At 38.4% G+C, this 27,821-nt stretch overlaps 1 protein-coding gene across 2 annotated transcripts; it reads right to left on the bottom strand.

The window, feature by feature from the left end:
- Positions 1-43: 43 nt before the first annotated feature.
- LOC108438262 (zinc finger protein ZFAT) lies at positions 44-21,972 on the bottom strand. Of its 2 annotated transcripts, none has more exons than XM_017715984.2 (16): positions 21,800-21,972; positions 15,976-16,137; positions 15,591-15,863; positions 14,096-14,272; positions 13,840-13,993; positions 11,512-12,878; positions 9,455-9,687; positions 9,289-9,373; positions 8,120-8,269; positions 6,925-7,098; positions 6,096-6,184; positions 5,436-5,574; positions 4,602-4,726; positions 2,642-2,762; positions 2,271-2,419; positions 44-1,050 (listed from the first exon to the last, which is right to left on the bottom strand). In XM_017715984.2, exons 1-16 carry the CDS (start codon positions 21,816-21,818, stop codon positions 826-828), a joined length of 3,642 nt encoding a protein of 1,213 aa, XP_017571473.1. In that variant the 5' UTR covers positions 21,819-21,972; the 3' UTR covers positions 44-825. The 2 variants fall into 2 exon arrangements, with proteins under 2 accessions (XP_017571473.1, XP_037393095.1); XM_037537198.1 differs by having other exon boundaries at positions 21,923-21,941.
- Between the last annotated feature and the right edge of the window lie 5,849 nt (positions 21,973-27,821).

The following is a 27,821-nucleotide window of genomic DNA, read 5'->3' as shown; positions in this document are numbered from 1 at the left end:
AAACAGTGAAACGCATAGACGCTTTATTAATAATAGTACAACATTTTATAGTAAAAGTTCTTTTTAATAATTTTGGTATCCATAACATTTACAATCTTATAAAAACTACAAAAGAAAGGAAAGGCTATGAGTGGCACTGGAGCTCTTAAGGAGGCTATATATACACCTTCTCATAACAGGGAAATGAAATGTTTTTGAGATTTCTTGTAAAGTACATTCAGTATTAATTCCATTACAACTGTAAAACAAATGTCTCATACTGTTCTCCATTAGCAGTTAAGCGTTTAGACTTTCCTTCCATTATGTACTATGTGTGACCACTGAATGGTGGATTTTTATTTATTGCATCAACTGGCAACCCTTTGTAAGGCATATGGCAGTTTGTCCACTTGTTAAAGGGACAGTTTGGCAGAAAAATCTGATTTACACAAATGTTCCCCTTAACCCAGAGGGTTTCTGACAAACACTCCAGTTTTCTCCAAACACTTTCTGACAAACAGCAGCCACCCTGAAGCCTGAATTTTGTCTGTACTGTGTTTATAGGTAACAGTGTGTCATACTGTGTTAAAACCATCTGAGCAAGTTTATGTGGGTATGAGGCATACAGATTGCATAGTGCTAATTAAGGTTCCGTTACTTGTTAACTACATTAGCCTTGTAGGCCCACAGCAAAACTAAAGAAGCAAAATTCACACACCAAACGAAATTGACTGGTCAGCTATATTTGGGGTAAGGAGGGGAAATTGTGGAATCGTTTTTTGTTTTTGCCAAACTGTCGCTTCAGCTATGCTGGCAACTTGTCAGCATCGCTGTGCCACAGACTTTTTACGCAACTTCTGTGGTGGTCTCTTCAGTTTGTACAGCCTCCTGAACGTAGACTATGAACTGAGAAGCTTCGTCGCCCTGTGTGTACACTGTGACCGTCTTTATGCCCTCCACATCATCTGAAGACACCACCAGGTGGTGCTCTTCTCCAAGGCCCACTGAAGCCTGCTGCAGGGCATCCTGGATTATCATGGCATGGCCAGTCTGCTGCTCCTCCTCTGTCACCTAGGACGATACAGAGAGTGTAGTCTGCACTTTATTTTTTGAGGTATTTGCCACTGTGGACACAACATTGCAGCGATATACTATGTAATTTGTTACTTATCACTATATTGATCTTTGCAGTACTTGCATCCCATAGGCCCCTATGTGGCATTAACATATCCTATAGAGCAAAAAGTATGAGGACATCCTTCCTCATTATTGAGTTCAAGGTATTTCAGCCACACCCATTCATAAAAGGTATGTAAAATCAGGCTCTCCATGCAATACACACAGACAAATGCTGGCCACAAAGCAGTAGCCTACTTAAACTGCCAAGTTCTGAAGTGCATCTTCTGTTGCATCGCATGGTTTTGGAATGAGATGTACATGGGTCAAGTGTCCACATACTTTTGGCCACACAGTGTATGTGCTGGGTGGTCCAATCATAAGTGGACCTAGGTGGTCAGCAATGTTTATATCCACGTAAGATTGTACAGTGAATGTTAAACTACCTCAGTGTGACGTCAACATTCCACTGTATTTGTATTATTAGTTCTGCATAATTCAGTTGTTTAGATGTAAACAAAGTCCTTCAAGGGGGTGATGTAAAACGATTCATTGCAGAGAAACTTGCTCTGAACTTCTTTACAGTGTTGGTGATAGGAACCAAGAGTCACAATGTTGACAGTGCAAATATAACCTTTTTATTTACAATGCAAAACAACCAGTGAACCTACACGTGGCTTCTGTTTTTACATTTAATGTTGATAATGGTAAATCTGATAAAATGTATTCTGGGCATTTTATTGCCTTATAGCACCCAGCATGTACCTCTCCACCATAAATTGATCTCAAAACTATTGTGAAATAAGGTTCCAGCCAAGCCATTCAGCCATCAGGACATTCATAACCAATTTCATGTGCTATACTGTCCTGTGAGGAACATTTAGAGGCATTAAACTATATAGATGTCTGGTTCCTATCACCACAAGTGTGGACAATTCTGACTATGTTTCACTAAAATGGACCATTTCAACATGTAACCGCTCTAAATGACATTGTTTATATCCACTGATTTTTAAAAATGTCTGCGGAATGAATAATGGTGCGAACTCTGCTTCCAACTATACTTTTGGTCTGTAATGTATCTTTAAGTACAGTTAATGTTTATCTTTAAGAGGTGTGAATGAGGCAACTTCAGGAGGAGTTAATGCACTGCTGTGTTTAATGTAGAGACTTGCCTGTTCCACTACAGTGACTGTGCCAGGCGCCATGGCAACCACAGAGGCCACGGTAGCATCGGGGTTCTCGGTGCCAAGCTCGATTATTTGCTGAAGAATATTAACTGAGGCAGGGTCCAGTCTGTCCGCTGCTGTGGCTGACACAACACCTAACAATGAAGTAAAAGTGTGAGAATGATGCAAACTTCACTCAGTTTTACTCATTTAGCTGCCACATCTGAGGACTTCATAAAGGGACCCTGATTCAGGGGGCCTAGAGCTGGAAAGTTGCCCTGGATCAAGCAAAGGATTATAAATTCCATTTTAACTAATATTATGTGTTATTTTGTAAGCTTTTCTCAGGGCTCCAAGGATTTCTAGCCAGAACTGACCGTTTTGTGTATTAAAACGCAGGTTCTGCAGTGCTGACACAGCGGCCTCTGTTCCCTGAGCGTCCTCTGTCTCAGCAATTTGAAGATACTGTGTGTTCGCCTCCTCGACTGATTCTACCACCTGAACAAGCAGAAAGCATAGGCATATTGCATAACTCTTTATTTAAAGGCTACCTACATAGGGCCTTCATGACACATGCATAAACATGGAATAACATATTTAAATAGCAAGAGTCAAGTATCTATGAACTTATGCCAAAGTTTGCAAGATGACAAGTTGTTTTGTGAATAAAGTCACAATATATTGATATAAAGGGATTCTTAATTTAAAGAGACAAACATTTATCCTTTTACAGCTTAGTTAAGAGCACAATATATAGACTGCTCTACTGAGTTAGATCAAGCTGAGGTCCCACAGTAACAAAAAATAGTCCTTAGAAATGAGAAAGTTCATAATTTATACAGGTACTTTCTATTGGGATGCTTTTTTTTTTCAGTGTTTAATTTTTTTTAAATTTCTTTTGAAATGATGTTGAGACCTTAGGAGGCATCATGAGTTTAAAAACTCCCACACCCCCTGAATTTTAGAGCAGGAAGTGAGACCTGTCCCTCATTGCTACCTGGCAAGCAGTTAGACCCATTAAACCCATTGTTTTTAAGTAAAAGTCTGAAAATCAGTGTGTAACATTAAGAACTGTCATAACCGAAATTTCCAGCAATTGTCATTTTTTGTGTGTTTTAATGAAAATTACTAAGATTCTATGTGTGTACAACCGTTCAGAGTGGTGCTTGTTAGTCATGTACTGCCTAGCGTTCTTGAGTTTTGCTCAAATTAGCTAAAATTCTCACTACAGAAAGTCCGAAAAATTTAGTAAAGTTTAGTGTTAGGATTGTTCTGTTAGTGAAAAGATTAAATGATTAGTCATTTATTTTAATAAAACTGTAAGATATAGGGTCACTCAAAGCAAAGGAATTTATGTCTAAAGTCTAAGTCAGTTAAATGTCCAAAATGGCTTTTCAACTTGACTTTGAAATATGTCCATTACTGGAAAGAGTTTGTACATATTTTTTTACATGTAAGTATGACTGGACTGAGTTAAAGCACTGGGACTTTACTTTTTAATGGACTCAAGCATTAAAACTGAAAACATGTATTATAGATACTGGCCTCTTTTCAAAGTTCTGGCCAAATCTGATCTTAAAATAGAAAATTTCACCAAATAGGATTTGCTATTCATCAGTTTTATCTTTAGCATATATGTACTTCTAGGAGTGCAAGTAAATTTAAGCACAATAGTTTAACAACTGGTTAATTAACCAAAACTATTATCAATATCATTTATAACACCAATAAGAAATCAAAATAGAAAATAATGGTAATGTTAATAATTTGTGCAATCTAGGACTAAAGTGGATGTACTTATTTTACAAGCACGTTGGTTGTAAATGATATGTAAATAAGGTTGGCGGCTTGATTTAACGCACTGAAGCTGACTCATCATTGCTGCTTTTTTCTGCGGCATTTGAAAGTTTTATCAATAGAAAGCAAAGCAGTTCGTACGTATTTAAAAGCAACCCAGTCTGCACTATGTTTATGCAACTTTAATGAATAAACACCAATGTGTAATAACAATATGTGTAATATTAATGGATAATTTATTCCAAAGGAGACGTGTGTGGCTACAGACATGAAAAAAATCACAGAGCCAGTATTTCTATAGTATTTCTAAGTAGAACTAAGTCTAACTCTGCCTTGTGAGTCCTCTTGGGAATGATACTTCATGGCTGTTATAAATGGACAAAAATACAACAATACACTGTAATTTAATACTGTTATTTTAATATGTCTGTAAATACTGATGTAAGCTATCCATAAACCTTAAATACATTAATCAATGTATATGTATCTATTACGTAGGCAACTTTCAACATTTTAGAAAATCGTTTTAGGAAAACTCACCTCCCATTGATTCAGCCCAAGATGGTCATTGTCAACCACTTTGATCCAGTGCTTGCTCTTCAGGTGTCTGTTCATTTCCCATTTAGTGCCGTAAACATAGTTACAGACTGGACATTTCACTCCTCCTGCAAACCAAACCCAGAACGACAAAGCAAAAGCATTTTTACAAGATACACCTGGTGTACAATTATGCTTCTAAAAGAAAACTTTCCCACTTTACACTGTATTCATATTACTTACATTTTTTAAAACACTGAACTATACATTCAGTTTCTCCTATAATTACATTCTCATTTTTTGGTTACCCAGTTTTCTCCTCAATTTAGCCATGTCCAACTTCACCCTCTAGCTCAACTTCTGAGTAGTTCTTCCCCATCACACAATGCTACCAAGCTTGGAGAGTGAAGGCCAGCATGCGTTTCCTCCAGGACACGTGAAAGCTAACTATCAATTCTGTTACGTCCACTAACAGACACCAGTGTTGGCTAGCATCACACTGAATGATGGGGGAGAGCCAACTCAATTATGCTGTCTTGGACTCGCAGATGGCTGTGGCATCACCGGGAATCAAACTTGACGATAGGGTGAACACTTAGACATCTGCACCACACATACTGTATAGTTTATTTTTTCCCCAAATATGTATTGCTCATGTGACACATATGCAAGTTGCCAATGATCACCTAAGCACAAAGAAACGGTTTAACGATTTGGTGATGGGACATATTTCCGAATATAGTTAGCAAGGAGATCACACTTAACGCATTGGATTTGTGAAACTGCAGTTCTTTCCTGAGGAGAGCTCAGTACAGAGGGGTAAAAGTAGGAGCCTACCTTGCTCTATCACAGTTTCTGAAGAGGCTGTTCCAGGACCTGTGTTGCAGTATTGCTCACCGGGATGCTTCTTATTATAATGTCTTTTAAGAGAGCCTGAGATGTTGCAGGAGTATTGGCAGTGTGCACAATGGAATGGCTGAAAAACAGTTTTCCTTTAGAGTTAAAAACATGAAGGAGCAGTTACTTGAATACAACACTCAAAAACACTAACTTATCAAACTGGTGGGCGACCAATTAGCATGATCTCATTTGCAAAGCGCTAACAGGCTTTTGTTGGCCTTTAATTCCGTTTGACTTTGTGTAGCATGTACACGGTGCAGATTCTCAGTAAGCAAGTTGAGAGCATCTGTGGCAAAGTTAGTATTGATCAAAACTCACTTAACTAGAAGCCACTGGACAGTTGCCAGTTGCTGAATTCTGAGAATAAATTTTGAAACATTTTGAAAAAATGTAGTTTTGTTTACTTCTGACTTCATGAAAGTGAATTCATGAAAGTGACCTGAAAAAAATGTATGTGTGCATAAACATTCATTCATGCAATGCTGCGACAGCCCAATGGTTTCTATCAAATGAGCTTTGAACTGTTTTTTTTTGTCGGAGTACTCTTTTATGGCAACTGTGTAACAGTGAAAGATTTAAAAAGGCTGTTTTATTTACCTTAAAAGAAGCATGCTGTTCCATGTGGCGCAGGAGGTGTGGCTTCTGCGCTGCAGTGAAATCACACTCAGTACATTTGAACTGCTTACCTACAGAAGAGCAAAACAAGCTGATATTTCAATATGGATATACAGGGTCCTGTCTGGCCTTATTCTTGTCAACAGACATAGACAACGTCTGCTTGGAAAAGTTTATGCCATGAATGTTAGTTTGAGACAAACATAAACCAGACTGTCATCTGTTTGACTGCTCCTATTGCCAAAAGTTTGGCAAAAAATATAATTTATACAATTTGCCCCTTATAACAAAGATGGGATGAGGGGGTCTGCACCAAAAAAAAATGCCAGTGAGAAGTCCTCAGTAAATGGGAATGGATGGAGCTAAACAGTTAAAAACTTTTAATTTGATTTTGGAAAGCAGAAGAATGCATTGTAATAAACAAATAACTCCCAGATGTTTCCGTTTTCTACAGAAAACTCATTTTGGGCCATAGGACATTAGCATTATGCTACTGATTGCTAACTGGTTTGCATTACCGCTACTGAGTGAACGGGCCATAGCAATCCATTCATTTTGTCAGACCTAGAAAACATTACTGGTGGCAGTTTTCCTCACAAAACATTCTCTGGCATTCTCAAAGCCTAACACACACCGACCAGTAGGCACTTGGGCAGTATGAGGGTAAAAGGGCAGGGGCTCAAGCCCCCTCTGAGGTCTATCTTTGCAAATGCTTGCTTGATAACTACAGCCTCGTAGTTAGTGCAAAACTAAAGAACCAAACATGTAAATGTGACTTTCCACTAAACTTCAGTGAGGTGAAAATTCTCACCATCTGCTGAATGCATAAGCTTATGGCTCTTCAGAGTACACTTAGACTTGAACTTCTTCCCACACAAATCGCAGAGGTGGGTCTTCTCAGTGTTGTGCCTGTTCAGGTGAGCCTTCAGGTTGCTTTTACTGCGAGAGGCGTAGTCACATAGTGAACACTTGAAGGGCTTCACTCCTGTATACGTGTATTAGCAGAAGAAACATACATATATTAATAAATCAGGATAACTCATGTAAGAGTACATGTCTTATATAGACCTTCTGAAACACTACAAAGGTTATTTTGGAATCAACAAATATTTAAGAGAAAACTTTCAAAAATCATAATTTAAAAACAAAGCACAAATTTATATGGCTGCATGTGTTCAACCAAAAGTTTTGCTCAAAGTTTTTAATGGAAATCCATTACATGGCTGGACATGCCCTAGGTGAGTTGGCAGGGAATGATAGGGGTGATAATTAAGGAATTTACTTTATTTGTATAGTGAAGACTTCCAAACTATGAAGTAAATGTTGAATTACTAGAGATATTGGGCTCCTACCAGGCTGAGCTCTTTAGACCCAGACAATTTCACCAAACAGCATGACAAAGTTGACTCAACTGCATCAATTGAGAGTAATTAGGATGATATAATGCGGTTCATGATGTGGTATTGGGTTTTTTCTATTTCCACTTTTAAATGGAATGCCTCAATAATGGGGCAATAAGATTACATTTAATCTAGGTTTATGGTAAGCAAATACCATGATGATGGTTTTAAGGTAATCTGGATTACTTTAAAGATAGGCTCAAAGTTTGGTGCAACTGGATTAACAAATGAATCTTGATTTAGTCCAGGTTCAAGCTTAATCCTTGTCAGTGCGACATTCAGTAATTCTAAATGAAAGTACTTATTTAAATGGAAGACACTTTCAAACCTATTGATGATCATATTAATGGAAAAAGATGGACAATGGGACAGTTTGCATGTAGTAAATAACAAGCAGCAAATTTGATTAAAAGCTTAAATGAATAGAGGTAATTAGCTTTTTTCCTTAACCATCTTCAGTTTGCATTTATTCCTTTACTATGTGTAATGTATTTTTATTATTATTATCATTATTATTATATACTGTAAAGAGATGATAGAATCAAGGTTTTTTGAAGTTTAGATGTGCTTGTTGTGGAACGTTTAAATAAGAGACGTCTGGCTCACCTTCATGAGCCCATATGTGCTGTTGCATGTCAGCTCCGTTCCTTGTGAAGAAGTAGTCACAGTATGGGCATTTGGAGGCTCGTTTCCCTATCACTCCCTTTACATGTACACGTATTCCTAGTGTTTCTGAGATGGTGCTCCATGATTCATCTAAACAGCAAAGGAATACATACATTACTGTTCTAAATTTTTTAAAAATGGGGGAAAACTATATATATCTATACACACACACTATTGCCAAAAGTATGTCAACACCTGACAATAAAAACTTATACTGGCTTCTTGGACATCCCATTCAAAAACCATGGGCATTAATATGGAGTTATCCAAGCCCCCTCCCCATTGCAGCTGGAACAGCCTCCACTCCTCAGGGAAAAATTTCCACAAGATACACCAGATTCAGTCAAAAGAGCATTTGTGAGGTTACAATTTATCCCATTCAAGTTTCAAGGGGTTGATGTCAGGGCTCTGTGCAGCCCACTGAAGGTCCTCCACAAAAACCTCATCAAATAACATATTTATGAACTTATGAACTAAAATGTCTTTGTATGCACTGGAACTTAGAGGCCTTGCCCGAACCCTAAAAAACATCCCTAAATCATTATCTCTCCTCCTTTAACATCACCACTGTGCATTCCAGTAGGTGGCGTTATCCTGGCATCCACCAAACCCTAAGCGCTCCATCAGACTGTTGGATAGCAAAGCGTGATTCATCACTTCAGAGAACACGTTTGCACTGCAAAGTCTAGTGGAGGTGTGCTTTAGACCACTCCAGCCGACACCTGGCATTGCACTCCAGTCATGGAGGCTCATTTCATGAAGCTCCTGACATACAGTTCTTGTGCTGACGTTGCTTCCAAAAGTATGGAATTCTACAGAATGGGCAATTTTATGCACTATGCGCGTCAGGTCTGCTCTGTGAGTTTACATGGTCTACTGCATTATGGCTGAGTTGTTGCTCCAAGACGCTTCCATTTCATATAAAAGCACTTACAATTGACCGGAGCAGATCTAGCAACTCAGAAATTGGGCAAAGGTGGTTGCATGGCTATGTGCCTTCTTTTTTTTGTTTTTTAGCAATGGTAATGGTAATAATTATGAGGCATGTCCATATACTTTTGGTCATATTATGTGTGTGCAATTGTACTAGACATATAAATTTCTTTTACCTGGATGACTAGTTTTGACATGATATCTGAGTTTGTCTTCTGGAAATGGCTCCATACAGAGTGGACAGATAAATTGCTTTTTAACCTAGAAAAAAAAGAGTAAAAGTTGCCAAAAGACCACATATTTGCTATTTTTTGTCCAAAGACAACAATCTTAGGTACTCACAATTTCTGAATGTGTTTTAAGATGGGCTTGTAGCTTGTACTTATCCGGCGTGCAGTACTGGCACCCTTCCGAAGGACACTTGAGAAGAATATTGCTGTGTTTCTGGATGACATGCCGCTTCAGGCAGTTTTTGGTGATGGAAGAGTAGCTGCACTGGGAACAGTAATGCAGGTGCTCACGTGTATGTGTTCGCACGTGCATGTTGTAGTGCACCTGGTACCAGAAAAGCTTACCTGTCACAAGAAAGTCACAAACACAAAGGCATTCAGTGCAGAGAAAAAAGAAGTGCATGGACTGGGAAATATAAGCTGATATAGAGTAGGGCTTGGGACAACAGGCAATTTAGTAAAAAAACTGATAAAACATTAAAAATCAGGACAAAAACTAATGAGCATTAATACATATGAGTCTAAATATACCTAGTTTTCCCATGTTAAGGTTAATATTTTCATGTGTGCAACTTTTGCCCAGCTTACATGCATGCATACTGGATGCTTATATACATGTGTTAAAAGTGTCTCAATTCTGCAAACCTATACAGCAATTGTACAGAATTACATACAGTGAACTCCAGAATTATTGGCACTTTTCATGAAAATGATCAAAAATCAATATATTAAATTAACCACACATGCAATAGATATTTCAGGCTTAAATAAACGTGCAAGCTGCATATATTTTGGAATATTAAAAAACATTTCTTTACTATATTTTTTAACAAACGTATTGGCACCCCCATTATTGATTTTGTTGAAGCTGCACCTGGACAGAATAACAGCCACTTTCTGTAATGCCTAACAATGTTGTAGAAGACATGCAGAACATTTCCAGCTCCTTGATATTTGTGGGTCTTCGCTTATGGATTGCCCTCTTCAATTAACACAACAGGTTTTCAAATGTGTTCAAATCTAGAAACTGAGAGGGCCAAAATACTGATTTTCTGTGTTTTTATTTGTGTTTGGGATCATTGTCTTACTCTGACCGCATCACCCAAACAATTGCCCAAACAATGTTTTCCGACTTTATTATCATCCTAATTGTGCTTAATGCTAAGTTCAACTGATCATTACTTTTTAGTAAGATTTTCTGTAATTTGTAATATTTTTGTAACATCAAATTTTCTGTCTAATCTTCATATATAGATCCATGTAACCCCAAATTTATACCCCAAGGAATCAAGAAGTGGTTGCAGACAACAATGAGGTCCATGAGATTAAGAGCACTAAAAAGAACAATTCCCTCAAAGATATAAATAAAATTTATATGTCTTGTTTATTTTATATGATTGAGTTTGCCCAGTTTCTTTAGGGGTACCAATACTTCTAGAGTTGAAAGGACTAAGCAGACTGGCTTGACTTGTTTTTAAACAAAACATTTTTTCAACATGTGCCATGCCACCCTCTAACAAAATTAACCCCACAAATCACAAAACTCTACAATTTATAATTGCTTTATAAAAACAGCATAATTTTAGTCCCACCTCTTGCCTACCTACTTCCCTCTTACAGGATGCATCCAGATGACTACTTCCGACCAGTGCTGTTCATCATCAGCAATAGACTTTTAAGTTTTGATAAAATGTTTCTAATGGGATTATTCTATACATACTAAACTCACCCACAGTTCACTCTTAATGCTTAGAGCACCTGCTTTGAAGAGTATCTACCTCCTGTTTGAGATGAAACAGTTTAGCAGAATGGGTTGTTACTCTGTGCTGGGTCTTTGAGCACAGGTTAAAAGAAAAAATGTTAAGTTTGCTGGTGTTACTACTCGATTTTTGAATACATTGTTTTCTTCATGCAGGTGTTATAAAAAATAAAAATGTGTATTGAGGCAAACGTTTAGGTTTGATAAAAATGCATCTGTAAGCATTTACCATGAAAAATACCATTTCTGAGTTTCTCACAGTGAAGAGACATTAGAGGAGCGCTAATCTTTCAAAATGTAAAGAAGACACATTCTACACATTGATTTTATGGTCTTTCTCAATAATTGTGAAAAAAGTGATCCCAGCCCTTGTAAAGAATAATGAAAACAGCCTTGTGTATTCAAATTACCACAGTATTCACACTCCAAGTCTCCGTAAACTTTACGTATCCTCTCAAAAATTTCCATGTTTAGCTCCCTTTTTTGCATTTGATCTAAAATCTGCAAGAAAGCAGATTTTTCCTCTTGGTCTGTGTTGGCCAAAGCCTCTTCACCACTAGGGGCAGGGTTACTTTGAGAAGCAGATTGACATTGAGCTACTGGCACGTCGCTTGCGTCTCCAGACAGTATCTGCTGGTTTGACGACATATCAACTGTTTCAGTTGAAGAACTATGTGAAGGCATGTTTATGTTTTCTTTGTCAGGATTCTCAAACTGTGCTACATTGCAGTCCACACTCGGCAAACTGCCCTGGGGTATATCTTTGTCCAGTGTGGCCTCACAAACTGTCCCATGTGTCCGAGTTTCCACAGTTGTCCCAGTCTCTATGACAGGGCAATTGTTAATGCTATGTGTTGTAGGTAAACCCTCTTGGGAGTCCTGCTCCAGTGGGTCTGTCTCTTTAGTTAAACCTCCAAGACATTGAGCTTGAGCCTCATGTTCTTCTATTGTGCCTGCTTCTGCAACAAGCACTTCTTCCGAATTGAGGAGGGACAACTCCCTTGTAATCTCCAGCTCCTCTTGTTTCAATAGGTCATGCTGAATATCATCTCCAGGTTTCAGCAGGCAGAAGCTCCTCTGGATAGAATCTGAGAAGGCCGTAGACTTGTCCACCTCAGGGTGAGTGTGCTGGAAGTGAGACTTGAGGCGCACCGAACTGACAAACTTCTCCAGGCAAATGGCACACACGTACACAAAGGGATGCTTCCTGATATGAGCCTGGAGTGCCTGGAACTTGGTGGAACCATGATCACACAGCTCGCAGCCAAAGGGCCTCTTGCTGCCGTGTACCATCAGATGACGATCACGGTCCAGTTCATTCTTAAATTTGCGGTCACATATCTGACAGTCATATAGAAGCTGTCTCTTGCCCTCTCTGGTTTGAAGTCTGTACTCATCATAGGACTCTCTCACTTTATTGTCTTCCAGGTCATGACTCTCCCGGATGTGCTTGAGCAAGTTCTTAACGTCGGAATACTTCTTCTTGCAGAAACGGCAATACTGTTTGATTTTCTTGTGCACCCTCTCCACATGCACCTTGAGATGGCCCTTGCTCAGGCAGCTGAATGAGCAGTGCTCACAGCTGAATTTCTCTCCAGTGTGTTTCCGCATGTGAACACTGAGATTAGCCTTGATAGCGCTGGCGTAGTCGCACTGGGTGCACTTGAATGGCTTCTCATTGGTGTGAATTCGTAAATGGGCTTGAAGAGAGTGCTTGAACTTGAAGACTTTGTTGCAGTACTCACAAGTGAAAATTTTCAGCTGTGTCTGCCCTAACCTGTGAGAAAAGAGATCATTAATCATTAATTACTGCAAAAACTCATATAAATGTATATTTAATAAGGAGAAATATCATTAAATTTGTATAACATGGTGTTAAAGAAGAACTGGTTCTCTAGTAATTTACACCTAAACCCTCTGTTGCATGATGTTGCCTCATGATAACAAACACTTTTTCCTTATTTTTGTTGTGGATGACATGTTTCTGCAGCTGACAATTTCCCTCAGAAAAGCAATTTCTCTCCCGTTTCCATCCATTCAAAAATGAGATTCACGTCTGTTGGAGTCTGATGTTCGTTTTTGTAACATTAAATTTCAAATTAATTATTTTTATACAATGTGAAATTTATTAAATATGTTTGTTGCCTAGATGCAACAGTGAAACGGATATAGCTAATAGCTAATGTCACTTATAAAGCTACTTGAGAGAGCACTGGAGTTATTGGTTAGTAGGGTTTTTGTTTACATATGAAATTCTGTAATGTAGATTTCTGTCATGTAGCCGTCAGCATACAGTCTGTTTGATCAGTTTCAGTTCCTCAGTTTTGTTTAGAAAACTGAACACCAATGCTGACTACTTGAAAATGACTTCATTCTTTTATATTTTAGCAGTTATTTGTGTTTTTTAATCGATTCTTTGGTATGCAAGAAATCAAAACAGTACTTCATAATGGTAACATGGTTTCATTGCAAGTAACATGAAATCTTCTTCTGTTTCATTTTTATAGATCAGTTCATTTCTATATTTAATCAGTTTTGCTCCAAATATTTAGATATAAAATCCTGTTTTATAATAATATGTTTCCATTGTGGCACAACATTGCCTCAGAATGTTTTTCTGATTTTAACAATGAGGTTTATTTGCTCTCATAAAGCATGCAATTGACGGTTCGAATAATAATGCCTCTCATATAATTGTTATAAGCCATCTGAATCATGCAGCAGGTAAGAATCTGCACCTGTTAGATTTGAGAGGCACCTCGTAAGCAGCTTGCTGTATGGCATATTCTTGATAACCTTTCTTTAGCGCTGGCTCTTGGGGTTCTGCGGTAGCATCTGGTGGGATAACTTCCTCAGCTGGGGCAGCCTCAATTGGAACTATTTTGGTGGCACCTGTAGCAAAGCATCATCTTTAATCGAAGCAATGTACAGGAACTGTCATTTATTAACACATAACAATGCATTTACTAAAGCAGTGTTGCTCTGATATCTCACCAGGGATGGCTTCATGAGCTGCAAGGACCACGCTGACGATGGGGTTTTTGGTGCAGCTTGTTGACTCTGGATCCTTCACACTAGAGGACTTATTTGTCCTTACTGTTCGTGCCTTCTTTGGTGTGGATTCCATAATTTCTTCTCCATCTACTGTCTTAACAGTGTCTGGATTGTTACCTGAAAAAAGCGCTGACCATTATGAGAGTCTAAAAGTTCATCTGGTGAAAACCAGACATTAAAAAAAAATCCAGTATGTGAATAGTTTCCAAAATGCTGTATACCCATTTGTAACAGTAAGAATTTTCCAAATAATGACTGCTGACATGTAACTCAGTTTGTCAAATAATATAGAATTGCTTATATATTGAAGGGACACAAGTTTCAGGCACTTTTGTTTTTGTTATTTAATATACTTCTAGTGCACATAAGTGCTTCAAATGTATGTATGTATTATTAAGCATAAGCAAAGGATATGCTTAAAAATGAAAGTAATAGTGAAAAAAATATGCAGAAAACTTGAATTAATAACATTAGAACTTTGCTGCAAAGCCGCTGCTGACAATTCCAGCTTTGAGAGGTCTGCAGTGAGAAGTAATTAGCTTTTTGCAGCTACTTTGGTTCAATCTTATGGTTCAACTATGGTTTATTTCTCTTGGCAAACCATTGTCAATACCCCAAGTTTTACGAGAGTCCCTGTGATGGCTTTGCAATTTCAACATCTCCTAAAAATTGTCAATGGGATTCCTGTCAGGAGACTGGCCAGTGCATCCATGGACTTTCACATTTTTAATTTAGCACTCCAGTTATTTTGGCTGTATGTTAGAGGTTGCTGTCTTACTGAAAGGTCCTGCACCCCCTTTTTTGGCTAATGAGAGTAAAATTCTCCTCTAATGTCTCCCGGCACATCACTCCACTCATGTTTTCATTGGAATCAGTTGTACTGATTGGCTTGCGTAAAGTCTTTGCTCTGGCTCTGTAGCTTTTTCAAGCCCTGGTTAATAATGTTGCCCCTGAGAACAGGAAGGAAGCTCCTTCACTTTCTCACCGCTACTTGTTACTTGTGTAAACAATTTTCCCCACCAATGGCAACATCTTTAATAATGATGCAGTTTGCATGAGAACATATTTATTTTGATTTGAATTTTTGCAGCATTCATATGCAGAAATTGATTTACTTCATTTTTAATCAATGTAAATATTTTAATAATACAGTATGTCTGAGTACTTTTTTCCTTTTCAATTTAATTTTTTATGTACTGTTTAGTTCGTATTTATAACTCAAAAGACATGCCTACAAATTTTGAAGTGGATACATGCACCAGAAGTATATTTTTTAAAAAACATAAAAGTGTTCTAGTACTTGTTTCCCCTCATTATACATGTAAAGCCCACTCTCAGCAACATATATCATATCAGCTGTATGTTAATACTGTATGTTCTACAGTTGTTAATTTTATTCCAATGTTCCAGTTATATAAGCATGAAAAACTCCTACCATGGTTCTCATCATCATCAATGACTTCTTTGAGTCCTGCGAAACAGATGTGCTTGGAAATTTGTCGCTTGTTGCTGAACTTGCGCTGGCATTTTCTGCACTCCAACCCTGCGTCATCTTCACTTTGTTGTTCAGCCACAGATTCTGGCTGCATATTCGGGCTGCACATCTCTTTCTTTGGCTGACTGGATGCTTTGCTCAACCTCAATTTATCTGCCTGGACCTTCTTAGTGGAACCCTTCGGTCTGCCGCGTTTTCTTTTGACGACACCATCTACAAGAACAAAAATGCATTTAAGGCTTTTGTATTAATGGAACAAGATTAAATTTTGGTTGAAATAAAAAATGCATTGTTAGTACTAGAATCTCGGACATCTATGTACTACCTGCAGGTGGTGCTTGAGGCGACTGTAAAGGCTTGAGTGGGATAATGACGTCATCCGCATCACTCTCCTCCTTGGTATGTGTCTCAAGGACATGAGAGAGGAGCAGTGACTTATTGGGAGAGAACAGGTTGCATATTTTGCACATGAAGACAGGAGAACCCTCTGTAAACACATACAACAACAGCAGAGTTAAAATTTGTAGTATAAAAGCCTGGTTTACATATGTTTAAATATATTTCAGTTCTAGGATTGACTACGAATGTTTGTATGGATGAATGTTTTATTTATCAGTACTCTCACTAAAATCCCCCTCAGCTGCAGCATTACCACCACACTACACCAACCACAAGGTGCAACTGCAATGATGATTTGACAAAGTTGACAATGTTTATAAAAAAAAGAAATAATATATATGTATGCACAGCTCACATGTACTTTTTTGTACACGGACAATAGTTTTTATATGATGGAGTGTATTACAATATTTTACAATCTGCCTTATAGAAGGCTGATATGTCTTCTATTGTTTTGTTGTACCATAAAAGAAGTAATCACGAATATAAAGGACAGGGAACTTAGCAAGATACTTAAAATAGTGGACAGTGGTGTTGTAGTCAAGACCACGATAAACAGGAACTGAAGAAACTGTAAAAGTAGTGGACAGCGCTGTAGTCAAAACCAAGACCTGGACACATCAAGTAAGAATAAAGGCCGAAACTTTGTACTAGTCCAAGCTGAGTCACGACAAAGACTTTGTAGCAGGCAAGGCTGAGTCAAGACCAAGACTTTGTATAACCCCTGACAAAAATGGTGGAATTACCACTCTTGGAGGAAAATCTTTCAATTGTTTAATTTTGTAGAAAAAAGTTAATCACAGATACATGCCACAAAACTTTTTTTTTTTTTCAAAATTCCAACCTTCTGGCATTAAGAAAACATTAAAACAATAAATAAGTGTAATTGTTGTAGTCAGACACAATTATGTAGATGAAAGAAATATGGAATCACTAAATTCTGAGGAAAATATTATGGAATCGCTCTGTAATTTGCAGTTCTAAAACAAACACCTGCATCAGATTAAATCTGCTAATTAGTCTTCAGTTTAAAAAGAGTGCTCACACCTTGGAGAGCTGTGCACAAAGTGGATTGACATGAAAGATGGCTCCAACATGAGAGATGTCAGAGAAACAAAGGAGAGAATTATAAAACTTCTTCAAGAAGGTAAATCATCACAGAATGTTGCAAAAGATGTTGGTTGTTCCCAGTCAGCTGTGTCTAAAATCTGGACCAAAAACAAACAAGATGGGAAGGCTGTAAATGGGAAGCACCTCTATGTTTTGTCTGACAAGGACCATTTTTACGACTTCTCCATAATGGGAGAATAATAATTTTCGAATTATTTAAGAGTTACTACCCGTCTTTGCTCGCTGCTTATCTGTTTTCTCAGTAAAAGCTAGCTTGTTTTTAATAAAAAGACCGTATTTCTTACAGCTCATATCTGCTGACTGCCTGAAGAAAACATGTCAATTTCCACAGTCATTGATGATCTGGGGCTGCATGTCAGGTAAAGGCACAGGGGAGATGACAAGTCATTACATCTTCAATAAATTTCAAAGTCTACATTGAAATTTTGGACACTTTTCTTATTCCATCAGCTGAAAGGATATTTGGTGATGATTTCATTTTTCAAGATGATAATACATCTTGCCATAGGGCAAAGGACAGGAAAGCTTTCCTTCAAGAAAGACATAGAATGTCAATGGCATGGCCTGCAAATAGTCCAGCTCTCAATCCAGTTGAATTCCAGTGGGAATTGAAGAGAATGGTCAATGACAAGGCTCCAACCTGCAAAGCTGATCTGGCAACAGCAATAACAGTCAGTTGGAGACGGACGGATGAAGAATACTGTTTGTCATTAGTTAAGTCCATGCCTCAGAGAATTGAAGCTGTTATAAAAGCCAGAGGTGGTGCAACAAAGTACTAATTGTGCAGTTTTTCTCATGATTCCATAATATTTTCCTCAGAATTTAGTGATTCCATATTTTTTTCCTCTACTTGATCTAGTACAAACACAATTGTGACTGACTACAACAATTATATTTATTTCTTTTTTTATTGTTTTCTTAATGCCAGAAAACAACATTTTGTGGCATGTCTCTGTGATTAACTTTTTTCTACAAAATTAAATAACTAAAAGATGTTCCTCCAAGAGTGGTGATTCCATATTTTTTGTAGTTGAGGCTGTGTCAAGACTAAACCTTCATAGTAGTCCAGGTTGAGTCAAGACAAAGGCTTTGTAGTGCAAGGCTGAGTGAAGACTAAAACTTTGCAGTTGTTGAGGATGAGCCAAAACCAACACTTTGTATTAGTTGAGGCTGAATCAAAACCAAAACTTTGAAGTAGTCACTGCTGACACAAAACTAAAGCTTATTAGTAGTCCAGGCTGGGTCAAGACTAAACCTTTGTAGTAGTCAAGGCTGAATCAAGACCAGGACTTTGTAGTAGTCAAGTATGAGTCAATACAGAAGCTCTGTTTCAATTATTATTTAACTTTTCCTCACCCACTCTGACTCACTACTCATGCGAGAGTCCCACCTATGTTACATAGGTGGCCACTAACAGCAGAAGGGGAGGAAGGGACATCAAGGAGCAGATTACTCAAATGGCTCATCCTTGGCAGGTTAGCCTCAGTGAGCTAATCGGCTAACTATGCAAACTTTGCAATGCACCAATTTTTTTAGACGTTTAAGCATAATTTAAATAACGTGTGTGACTGGTTTGTCTGGCTATAAACTTTTAGTAGAACTGTGGTGTAACATCTTTCTTTTTGTTTTGGTTAGCCTTATAGCCTTTAGCATGCTAACAAGCCAGCTATCAGAGGAAAGTGGTGATCAGTGGTCATTTATAACAAATGGAGCAGGTTGTAGCTTGAAGTCCAGCAAATCATGTCATGGTTTTGAAATGTCAAGCCTTTTAAAGTAGTTTAATTGCTATACCTCTGGGCTGGTGTCCAGCACAGTTTAGAGGTTTCCCTACTCAAACACACCCACTTAACCTGGCAATTAACAGATGAGTGTAATCAGGTGTGTCGGAGCAGGTAAACCACCAAACTGTGCTGGACGCTGGCCTTCCAGGACCGGAGTTGTGCACCCCTGCTATAGCTTATAAAATGCTTTGTCTGCCATTATTCTCTGGTTTGCAACAGGAAATGCGTCAGGTCCCAAAGACTTCTGGGCAATTTCTACTGCTATAGTTGACAATGGTGTTTGCGCAATCTCTCGCCCCCTCCAAGGGCTCTTCTAACACCCTTCACTTGAGCTAGAAAAATAAAGGAAGACATGCTGGGGATTCCCCCGAAGGAAATGATTAGGCCAAACGGACAAGGACTTGTTAAACTGATATTGAAAACTCAAGACCGAGACTTTGGAAGAGTCAAGTTTTACTCAAGACCAAGACAAATGCAATACTATATAAAGATTTTTTCAAAATATAAAAATAGAATCAAGGAGAAAATTGACATTAGTTTTAAGTTCATTGTATATTCATTATCATTCACTGCATTTTATAATGTATTTTAAAAATATAACATTATAGAACATATAGCCTAAAATATTAATTATTATTATATTGTAGTCTGTCTAATTTTGCATTCTAACTTTTGGAAACTGTCCCTCCGCCTTTAAAACTTATTTAGATTCACTGCCCAAAGTTAACTGCACGTAAACCAAACAATATCCATCCATTTTTTTAAATAAATGAGAACATAACATTCTGAACAGGCAGCGTAGGATCTGTCTTCATCCAACCACCATGAAAGGGCAGGAAGTGGAACAAGTCGATCACTTTAAATACCTGGGAACAGTTATCGACAGCAGACTCACTTTTCAGAATAATGTAGATTATGTTTATAAAAAAGCAAGGCAGAGACTTTCTCTCCTCAAGAGGCCGAGGAGTTTTCACACCAGCAAACATACTCTGACCATGACCAGCTCACTTATAGAGTGTATTCTCAGTTTCAATATCGTGTCTTGGTTCGGGAACCTCTCAATAAAGCAAAGAAATAAATTGACCCAGGGGGTCAACCAGGCCAGCAAGATTAATGGAGATAAACAACAGTCGCTGCAGAACTTGTACCTCCGATCTGCAACCATCAAGTCAACCCAGATCTACAAGGACCCTACCCAACCCCTTCATTCAGCATTCCAGTTGCTGCCATCGGGCAGGAAACTTAAGGTCCCACTAGCCAAGTAGAATGGGAACAAAAAATCATTTGCGCCCACTGCTGTGAGCATTTTAAATAAGGACATATTAAGTAACACCCTACGTAGTTCATGTGCGCTGTTGTTGTGTTTTATGTGTCTAAGAATGTATTTCTGTGCCAGATTGCCAAAGACAAATTTCCATTTTATGCAATAAAATGAAAAAAAAAGGACGTTTTCTTATCTTATCTGTCCTCTGGGGATGATCGAATTTTGGAACCAAGAACATCAACAAATAATAGCCAGTTAAGCCATCATGGAAAAGATGAATTAGAACTGGAAGTGAACAGACTGTTTTATTTAGTTTGAGAACATTATTGAGAATGCTCCTGGTGACCACCTCAGGATCACCACTGAGCAGATATTATGGCAGGTTGTATTTGCCATTTTGTCACTGAGCAAGCTGTTTGGCACTACCATTGCAACCCTCCCAATATAAACACCTTGCATATTTATTAAAATGTATATAACCAGTCATTTTCCAGATACAGCATACATGATGATTGTTGGCTTAATTCCCCCAGTTCTTGGTACCAAATCACGCAGCGCATTTTGATATGTGAGTGGAATCCGTCTTTAATGCAATATGCTTCACATAATATGACAGCTAACTACTTATTTGCAAAACACATTGTCCTTGTTTGAAGAATTCCACTTATTTTTCAGATTTTTCTGCATTATTAAGTTGTTGAGAGGTGAATAAGAGAGCAGAAATGACCAGTTCTACAGAACCTCAGTCAGAACCGTTTGAAGTGATGATAGAAACCAGACGTCTGAAGAGTTGAATGTATCTAAAAGCTACACCACAAAAAGGTTATTACAAGAAATGGTTATGAATATGCAGTAGCATGTCCAAAGCGTTGTCCAAGGACAGTTCTGAGGAAAACTTTTGGGCTACAACGTACTTTTTAAAATCTACCAATGGTGGAGAGACACATGGATACATGTAGGGTACTAGAAAGCAAAGAACCCCAATTTTACCAACTCTCAACATTACATTTAAACATTCAGAATATACGTGTAGGTTCATTAGTGGTTCTGCAAAGTAAATCAAATGAATAAAATGGTTGAAGTTGTGTTGTGGAAAGGGCGACCCCTGGTTCCTATCACCACCACTGTAATGAAATCTGGGTCTGCATGTTTCTCTACACTGAGCCACTTCACATCGAACCTCTCAGAATGTTTGGTTTACGTCTCAAAGACTGAATTATTCATGAATTTTGAAAAATCGGTGGAATTCCCCTTTAAGTTGGCTGGTCTTGACACTCAAGACCACTTTCGAGACGAACATTTTGTACCGAGGACCAGATAACCAAACTAAAGCACTTCGTCCGTAAAGCAGAGCTAGGACTAGAATCCACACAAAGTAGAAACTGTGACAGAAAAGTGACAAAACTGCGTGCAGGCAGTTAGTGGAGCCTCTGCGTCTCGTAGTTTGGAGCAGTGAAGTTTGGCTGGGTGCTTTTACTCCGCGCAGCCCGTTCGCCGCTCATCAAATCATCGGAATTGGCTGTTTCTTTGCGTTCCTGCAAACGGGATGTTGTTTTTTTTTTTCTGTTGCCTACCTGCTCGCGTGGGTTCCATCGTTCTCAAATAAATCCGTGGTCCAAAGGCCTCGCCAAATGTTCCTAATGTTTATTTTTGGTTCCAAAGATCATTTTGAGGAAATTTTATTATATTAAAATTACTTTAACGGACGTTTCTGGCGAATCTGCGACATCACATATGGCGGGTTGAATCTCCTTCTTGGAGCTGCTCAGGCGGGAATCGCTCTCTGCGTGTAAGTGCGCCGCCTGCGGCTCGGAGGGTTTAGTTCAGGGTTAGGACTACACTAAGGCCTGCATTCAATGGGAAATTCAACTAATTCCTCAACATTTCCTCTATAACTCATTGATTGAGACAAAAACAGTCATTCAGAGTGGATTTATGTGAAATGGATGACTTTTAGGTAATGTTAGGCATTTAAATAAAATAAATGTTAGGGCCATTTTATTACCTTATTACCATGGTTTCAACAGTACAAAACTCCCAAACAACCAATGCATCTATACACATCTGAGTTATTATATGCAATGTACAATTCGTAATGATAAAAGTGAAAAAAATTATAATTCTTTGGAGACTCCACCACAAATACATGAACAAAAATAAATAAATAAATAAAAAATAAGCCACAGCCTTATTTCAAAACTACCATAACACATTCTATTCTGCGTCTGCCACCATATTTATAAGCAATTTAACTTTCTCTAGGACGGGGCATTTCACATCAACCCCCTCTGAAAGACGTTTGTTTACATTTTAATGATTTTATTAGGCAGAAATTCTGGAAATGAGTGGAATTCCCAGAACCTCTATCCAAAATCAAACATTAACCAGTGCTACATCTCTTGTAAACATGCCTGCTACAGCCACACCACAACTGTCTTGGGTGGGTTTTACCTACTAAAAGAGCAGGAAAGCCCCCTTCTCGTGATCTACCTTGAAGTTTGGAAGAACTGCTTGGAGATGGATGCATGAGGGCTGGGCAATATGACGGGATATATTGTTATCATGAAGTTATGTCACAATATAATATGCTTTTCTGAACAGATGATGAGTATCGTCAGTACTTTTCGAACACAGACCAACTGCTCTCAAAGACAGCAAAGTCAGTCCGTTTTAGCTGGACTGCAGCACAGTAAGAAAAATACTGAACAAAATCAGTTGAAAGTTAAAAAAAAAGATTACTTTATCAAAGTTGGATTCTGAATGGTTGTAGAACAAATTAGAAAAGTGAATGGCGAGTTACTGTAGTGAGTTGCACCCCAGAATCTTACCATGACAAATAACATTCAATGGCTGTGTTTTAGCTCACTTTTGAAGGATTTTGTACTTTTCTGAGCACTTTTAACATAATACTTTTAATACTTTTATAATACATAATACTATTAATACATAATACTTAATTTGCACCAGCCTTTTCCTACCTGCACCTTTCTGGTTTTAACATTTTCTTTTCATTCATAAAGAGAAGAAGTGACACACCTGACAACCTTACATTCTAGTACTGAATGTCCAAAGTTCCACTGCAGTTCTACAGGGTTAGTTGTGGAGGTTACAGTCCTACTCAAGAAACTGATATAAAAGTGACATAAAAGCTGTGTTTAGTCAGTAACTCAAGACTTGTTCATCTCCCAGTTTCAAGCTATCAAGTTTTCCTGGCTGGTTTTATTCAGCTCAGTCCAAGTTGTTTGTGATATCTACTTTTCTACCCGAGTCATTATTTCATTGAAGTGACATTGGACCATTCGTTTTCTCTTGTGGATGTTTCTTGAAAATAAGTCAGAACATCATCTACAGGGAATCTTAAACATGACTTTTCTGCAATCGTGCTAGTGCACGACTTGTGCTTATTTGCCGAGTTTAACATATTGGATGGAAAAAAAGGCCACAAATTACAAGATGTGCTGTAACTTTGGCACGAGGCGCATTTCTATGAAAAAACAAAACTGCAGCACACATGGTTAAACGCCCTCATTTCATTTATTAAGGACCGTCACAAATGTTCTTAGTTGAAGCACAATCAGAACGTATTAAATCAAGCTGTCACTATTTGAGTGGGTTTTAATGCTTTGCTGTGCTTTAATCAAATCTTTTACCACACAGGACTTACAGGAGAGGTCATAAAAACATGAATCGTGAGAAATGCAAAAGATTCTCAGCTTGAACACATTCAAATTTTCAACACATTTATGTCCGGCGTCTCTGTGGTTCTCCAGCCAGTCAAAGCAAACACCCTCCTCTCAGCCTTTCTGACTGACTAAAGCTGAGTGTAGGATGTTTACAGTGACTGTAACTGGAATAGATCCAAATGTGCAACTTGCAGTTGAAAGTGTAAGTAAGTGCAGGCTGCTCGGCATGACCGCCCACTGTCTCCATTACTACTTTCAAGCCTTGAATAACGTAACATTGACATGCATCATGATGTGTGACTTTTCTGAGGTTTGCAAAGAAGCTGGAGTGGATAAAACGCACCAGCAAAACAGCTGTATCAAAAAAGCTATCAAAAAGTAGAAACGGTAGAACGATTTTAGTACAAACATTTTTGAAAAACTAAAGCTGTGAAAGAAATAAGACGACGATGACAACCACGACCACCGGCAAACATAAAATAATAAAGTAACAGGGCCTGTCTAAAATACCAGCTTGGCTGATAACATCATGCAGTATTGGTGACCTGCAATTCTATTAGTTTCGGAGGATAAAAATGGCAAATAACATGCTGATAACCAGCGATTTTATTAATTTTTTGTTGTGGCATCACCAATACTTTGAACCTAGCAAAGAATAACGTAATAATAACAACAACAACAACAACAACAACTTTGTGAACGAGAACTAATGACAACTAAAAGAACAGGTCATTGAGTTTTTGCTGTTTGAGAACTGAATCATATTAAGGCAACTATGTTGGAGCACAGAGCTCAGCAATATGACGATATTTACCATTTTTGCAATAAGTGAAATCACAATACGCGTGTCTGAGCATATCATGGACTTGGTACTTAAAACTTCAAAGTTCATTACAAAGAGAGCAGGACTTTTGATAGTATTTTTGATAGTATTTTAACATGCTGGCTTACTTAGTCTGTTCTAACTTATTATATATGTCAGAAAAAATAAACATTGTGTATTTAAAAAAAAAAAAAACTCTTGAAGTACAGTGATGACATTTCACCATATCACCCACTTCTATTGGAGAACAGAATAAAATCTAAAATATAGGCCTAAATATCACATATTACAAGTTACTGGTATCAGAATTTTTAGTTATCAGCAATAACGTTTTCATATTGGTCAAACTCTCTAAAATAATTAGATAATCAGCTAATGTTCAATAACCCAATGCCTTACTATACATTTGTTGTTGTTTACAGACTCTATAGGCCTGGTCTGTGCCACAATTCCACACAGTAAAGATATCATTTGGGCAAACTGCGCCCCCCCAAAGTACACGAGGTCGTATGTCAACTCTTTTGATCCCAGATCAAGAAGCCAGAAGTGGTCAGCAGCAGCAAACATCCAACTGAAAGCTCGCCAGTTCTCACACAGCTTCCAGTCGGGGATGTTTACAGTCACAAACAACCAAATCAGTTCACACAGGCCAGCAAAAAGAAGAAGCACTAGCTGAGGGGGAAGGAAAAAAAAATGACATGATGGTGTGTTGGCTGCCCTCTACAGTTCATATTACACAACCAAAACACAGCAAAGAGAGCTCAAAGTTAAACGCCTTCTCTCTTAAGGTCACTGACGCGAGGGACGCGATGCTAATTTCGCCTCTGCGAACTTAACGGTTATTTAACATTAGTTACAGAGGCCACTCTGGGGAAGTTAGTCTTTTTCCCCTGATTAACCCTCGAACTTCAGCTTTGTTTTCAACGTTAGGCTTAGAAAATTACTTGTTTTGCGCTCGTCGACTCCTTTAAAATGACCGCTGTGGAAACAGAAGCACTTGCAAAATCGCCTTGTTGCTTAAGAGAGCGGCCTCGACTGCATGTCAAGTCAAGATGTGTTACCGTGTTAAAAGCCAAACGCTGGAAAAAGACTGAAATAGGGGAGTTGGTGTCAGCTACTGCGACCGCCGAGAAGTATGAAAAACACTTTGAAACAAGACACACGCGACGAGAGCAGGTTATAAACAGCGGCGTGTCTGACGTGGTCGAGAAAAGACACGAAACGGAGACCAACTTTGTTGGTTTTCTCTTTTCGCTGCCGTTAGCCAAGCGAGAGAGAAGAGCGACTGTTCCGTACCACTAACAAAGTTGGTCGAAGAGGAAAGCGCACTCGTTTAAACCTTTCGACCGCCTCGCTCGTCGAAAATGTACATTTTGTGTTCATTTTTTTCCTTGAAACGAAAACAGCTTAAGTGTTGGTGAGAGTCTGGGGACTGGCCGAGGGGTCAAAGTCGTCCTGCTGGTGACCCAAACAGATGATAGCCCGCTGTGTGGCTACGGCTAACGGTAGCTACGCTCCTGCTGACCGAACCGACGCGGCACTGTGTCCTTCCAGCCATCGGTACCTCGGCGTATGAGAGCATCCCTGTTCACTTCTGCCGAAAGCAGTTCACGGCGAGGCGGTCACGCCGCAGTTTTACCGCTGTCATCTCCTCCGGCTCTCGCTGCCAAACGCCGCCGAGCTCTCCGCCATTCTGAGCGCCGCCTCCTTCCGTCTCTCTCCGTCTTTTAGTTTGACCTTTAGTTACCCGCCCGCACTCGACGCCAACGCTGACGTAATCGTCATGGCAACGCGATCCCGCCTCGTGCGCGTTCACGAGGAAGGGGTCAGGTGGCGAAAGTGCCATCTAGACACCTTCAAAAGTTTGGAATCTACGGAGCCCCTAAAGTGTCGTGTGTGATTTTTTAAAAATATGCCATGGCCACAAAAACATACTACAATGATGCCACAAATAATATATTGAGCCCATAAGGTACTATTTCAAGGCCACGAGCAGTTATTTGAAGCCACAAACTATCATAAAGAGACCAAAATGTTTTATGTAGAGGCCACGTGTTACTATATAATAGCCACAAACTACTATTTTGAGGCCATAAGTTACTATACTGATGCCACAAAGAACTATAATGAATCCTCAAATTAGTATAATGAGGCCACAAATTAACATACTGAGGCCACAAGTTACTATATTTTTGCCACAAGTTATACATTGAGGCCACAAATTCCTATATTGAGCTCACAAATTGATATACCACATGTTACTATACTAAGACCACAAGTTATTATATTGAGGCCACAATTAACTATACCGAAGCCACAAATTACTATATTGAGGCCACAAAGTACTATATTAAGGCTACTAGTTAAACGAAACTTAATTTTTGGGTTCAAAATAGTAATTCATGGCCCAGGTATAGTAGTTTATGGAAATGCCTTAAAAATAATCAGCATGTCACCTTAGTGGCTTTGAAGCTGTTGTAAATATGTTTAAAAGAATTTATAATACGTTACCGTTGTGCATATTTACATCTAAGAAACAGCATTTATGTGTCAAGAATGATAAACAGAGCTGTAAAACATTATGAAATGAAGTTACAATGAATATTCAAAATTCGTCCTATTTCAAAAGTGGCAATCAAGTCTTAAAATTAAAACTTGATAGAAAATGTTTCTACGTAGATCATTTCAATTACATTATCATTTTAGACTTTCTTATTTCCTCAGTACTTGAAACATTGAGTAGAATATTTAAAAAATACCATTTAATGTGTTGTTTATAACACTTATAGGCACAAATGAAAAATTGAACCGTTTGGGATTTAATGTAAACATGTTTATGTGCCTCCTACAGCAGTGTGGCAGTTGTGTCTGAAGTGTGATTGTGCTCATCTTCAAGACATGCCTACAGAACAGATTACTCAAGCAACAGAAATGATGGCTGTCTAGATACCTAACCTCCGTTTGGTGTATTTTCTCTGGTTGAAAGGGTAAAAACTTGTTTCTGGCCTGCATTTTTTGCTTTATAAAGATAGAATAACAGTTTTCTTTGAAATTCTTATCAACAACTGAGGTAAGACTGGCAATAATGCT

The sequence above is a fragment of the Pygocentrus nattereri genome, chromosome 3 (assembly GCF_015220715.1).
Source record: "Pygocentrus nattereri isolate fPygNat1 chromosome 3, fPygNat1.pri, whole genome shotgun sequence".
In the NCBI taxonomy this organism is placed as follows: Eukaryota; Metazoa; Chordata; class Actinopteri; order Characiformes; family Serrasalmidae; genus Pygocentrus; species Pygocentrus nattereri.
The sequence above is the reverse complement of the archived record's forward strand: the minus strand, read 5'-3'. Positions and strand labels throughout refer to the sequence as shown.

What these genes read in the sequence shown, in the direction of transcription:
- LOC108438262 (XM_017715984.2), bottom strand. An exon ending in GCTTATGCATTCAGCAGATG is followed by an intron (nt 6,185 to 6,924) that starts GTGAGAATTTTC and finishes GCTCTTCTGTAG; the next exon opens with GTAAGCAGTTCAAATGTACT. An exon ending in TTGGGCTGAATCAATGGGAG is followed by an intron (nt 2,763 to 4,601) that starts GTGAGTTTTCCT and finishes CTGCTTGTTCAG; the next exon opens with GTGGTAGAATCAGTCGAGGA.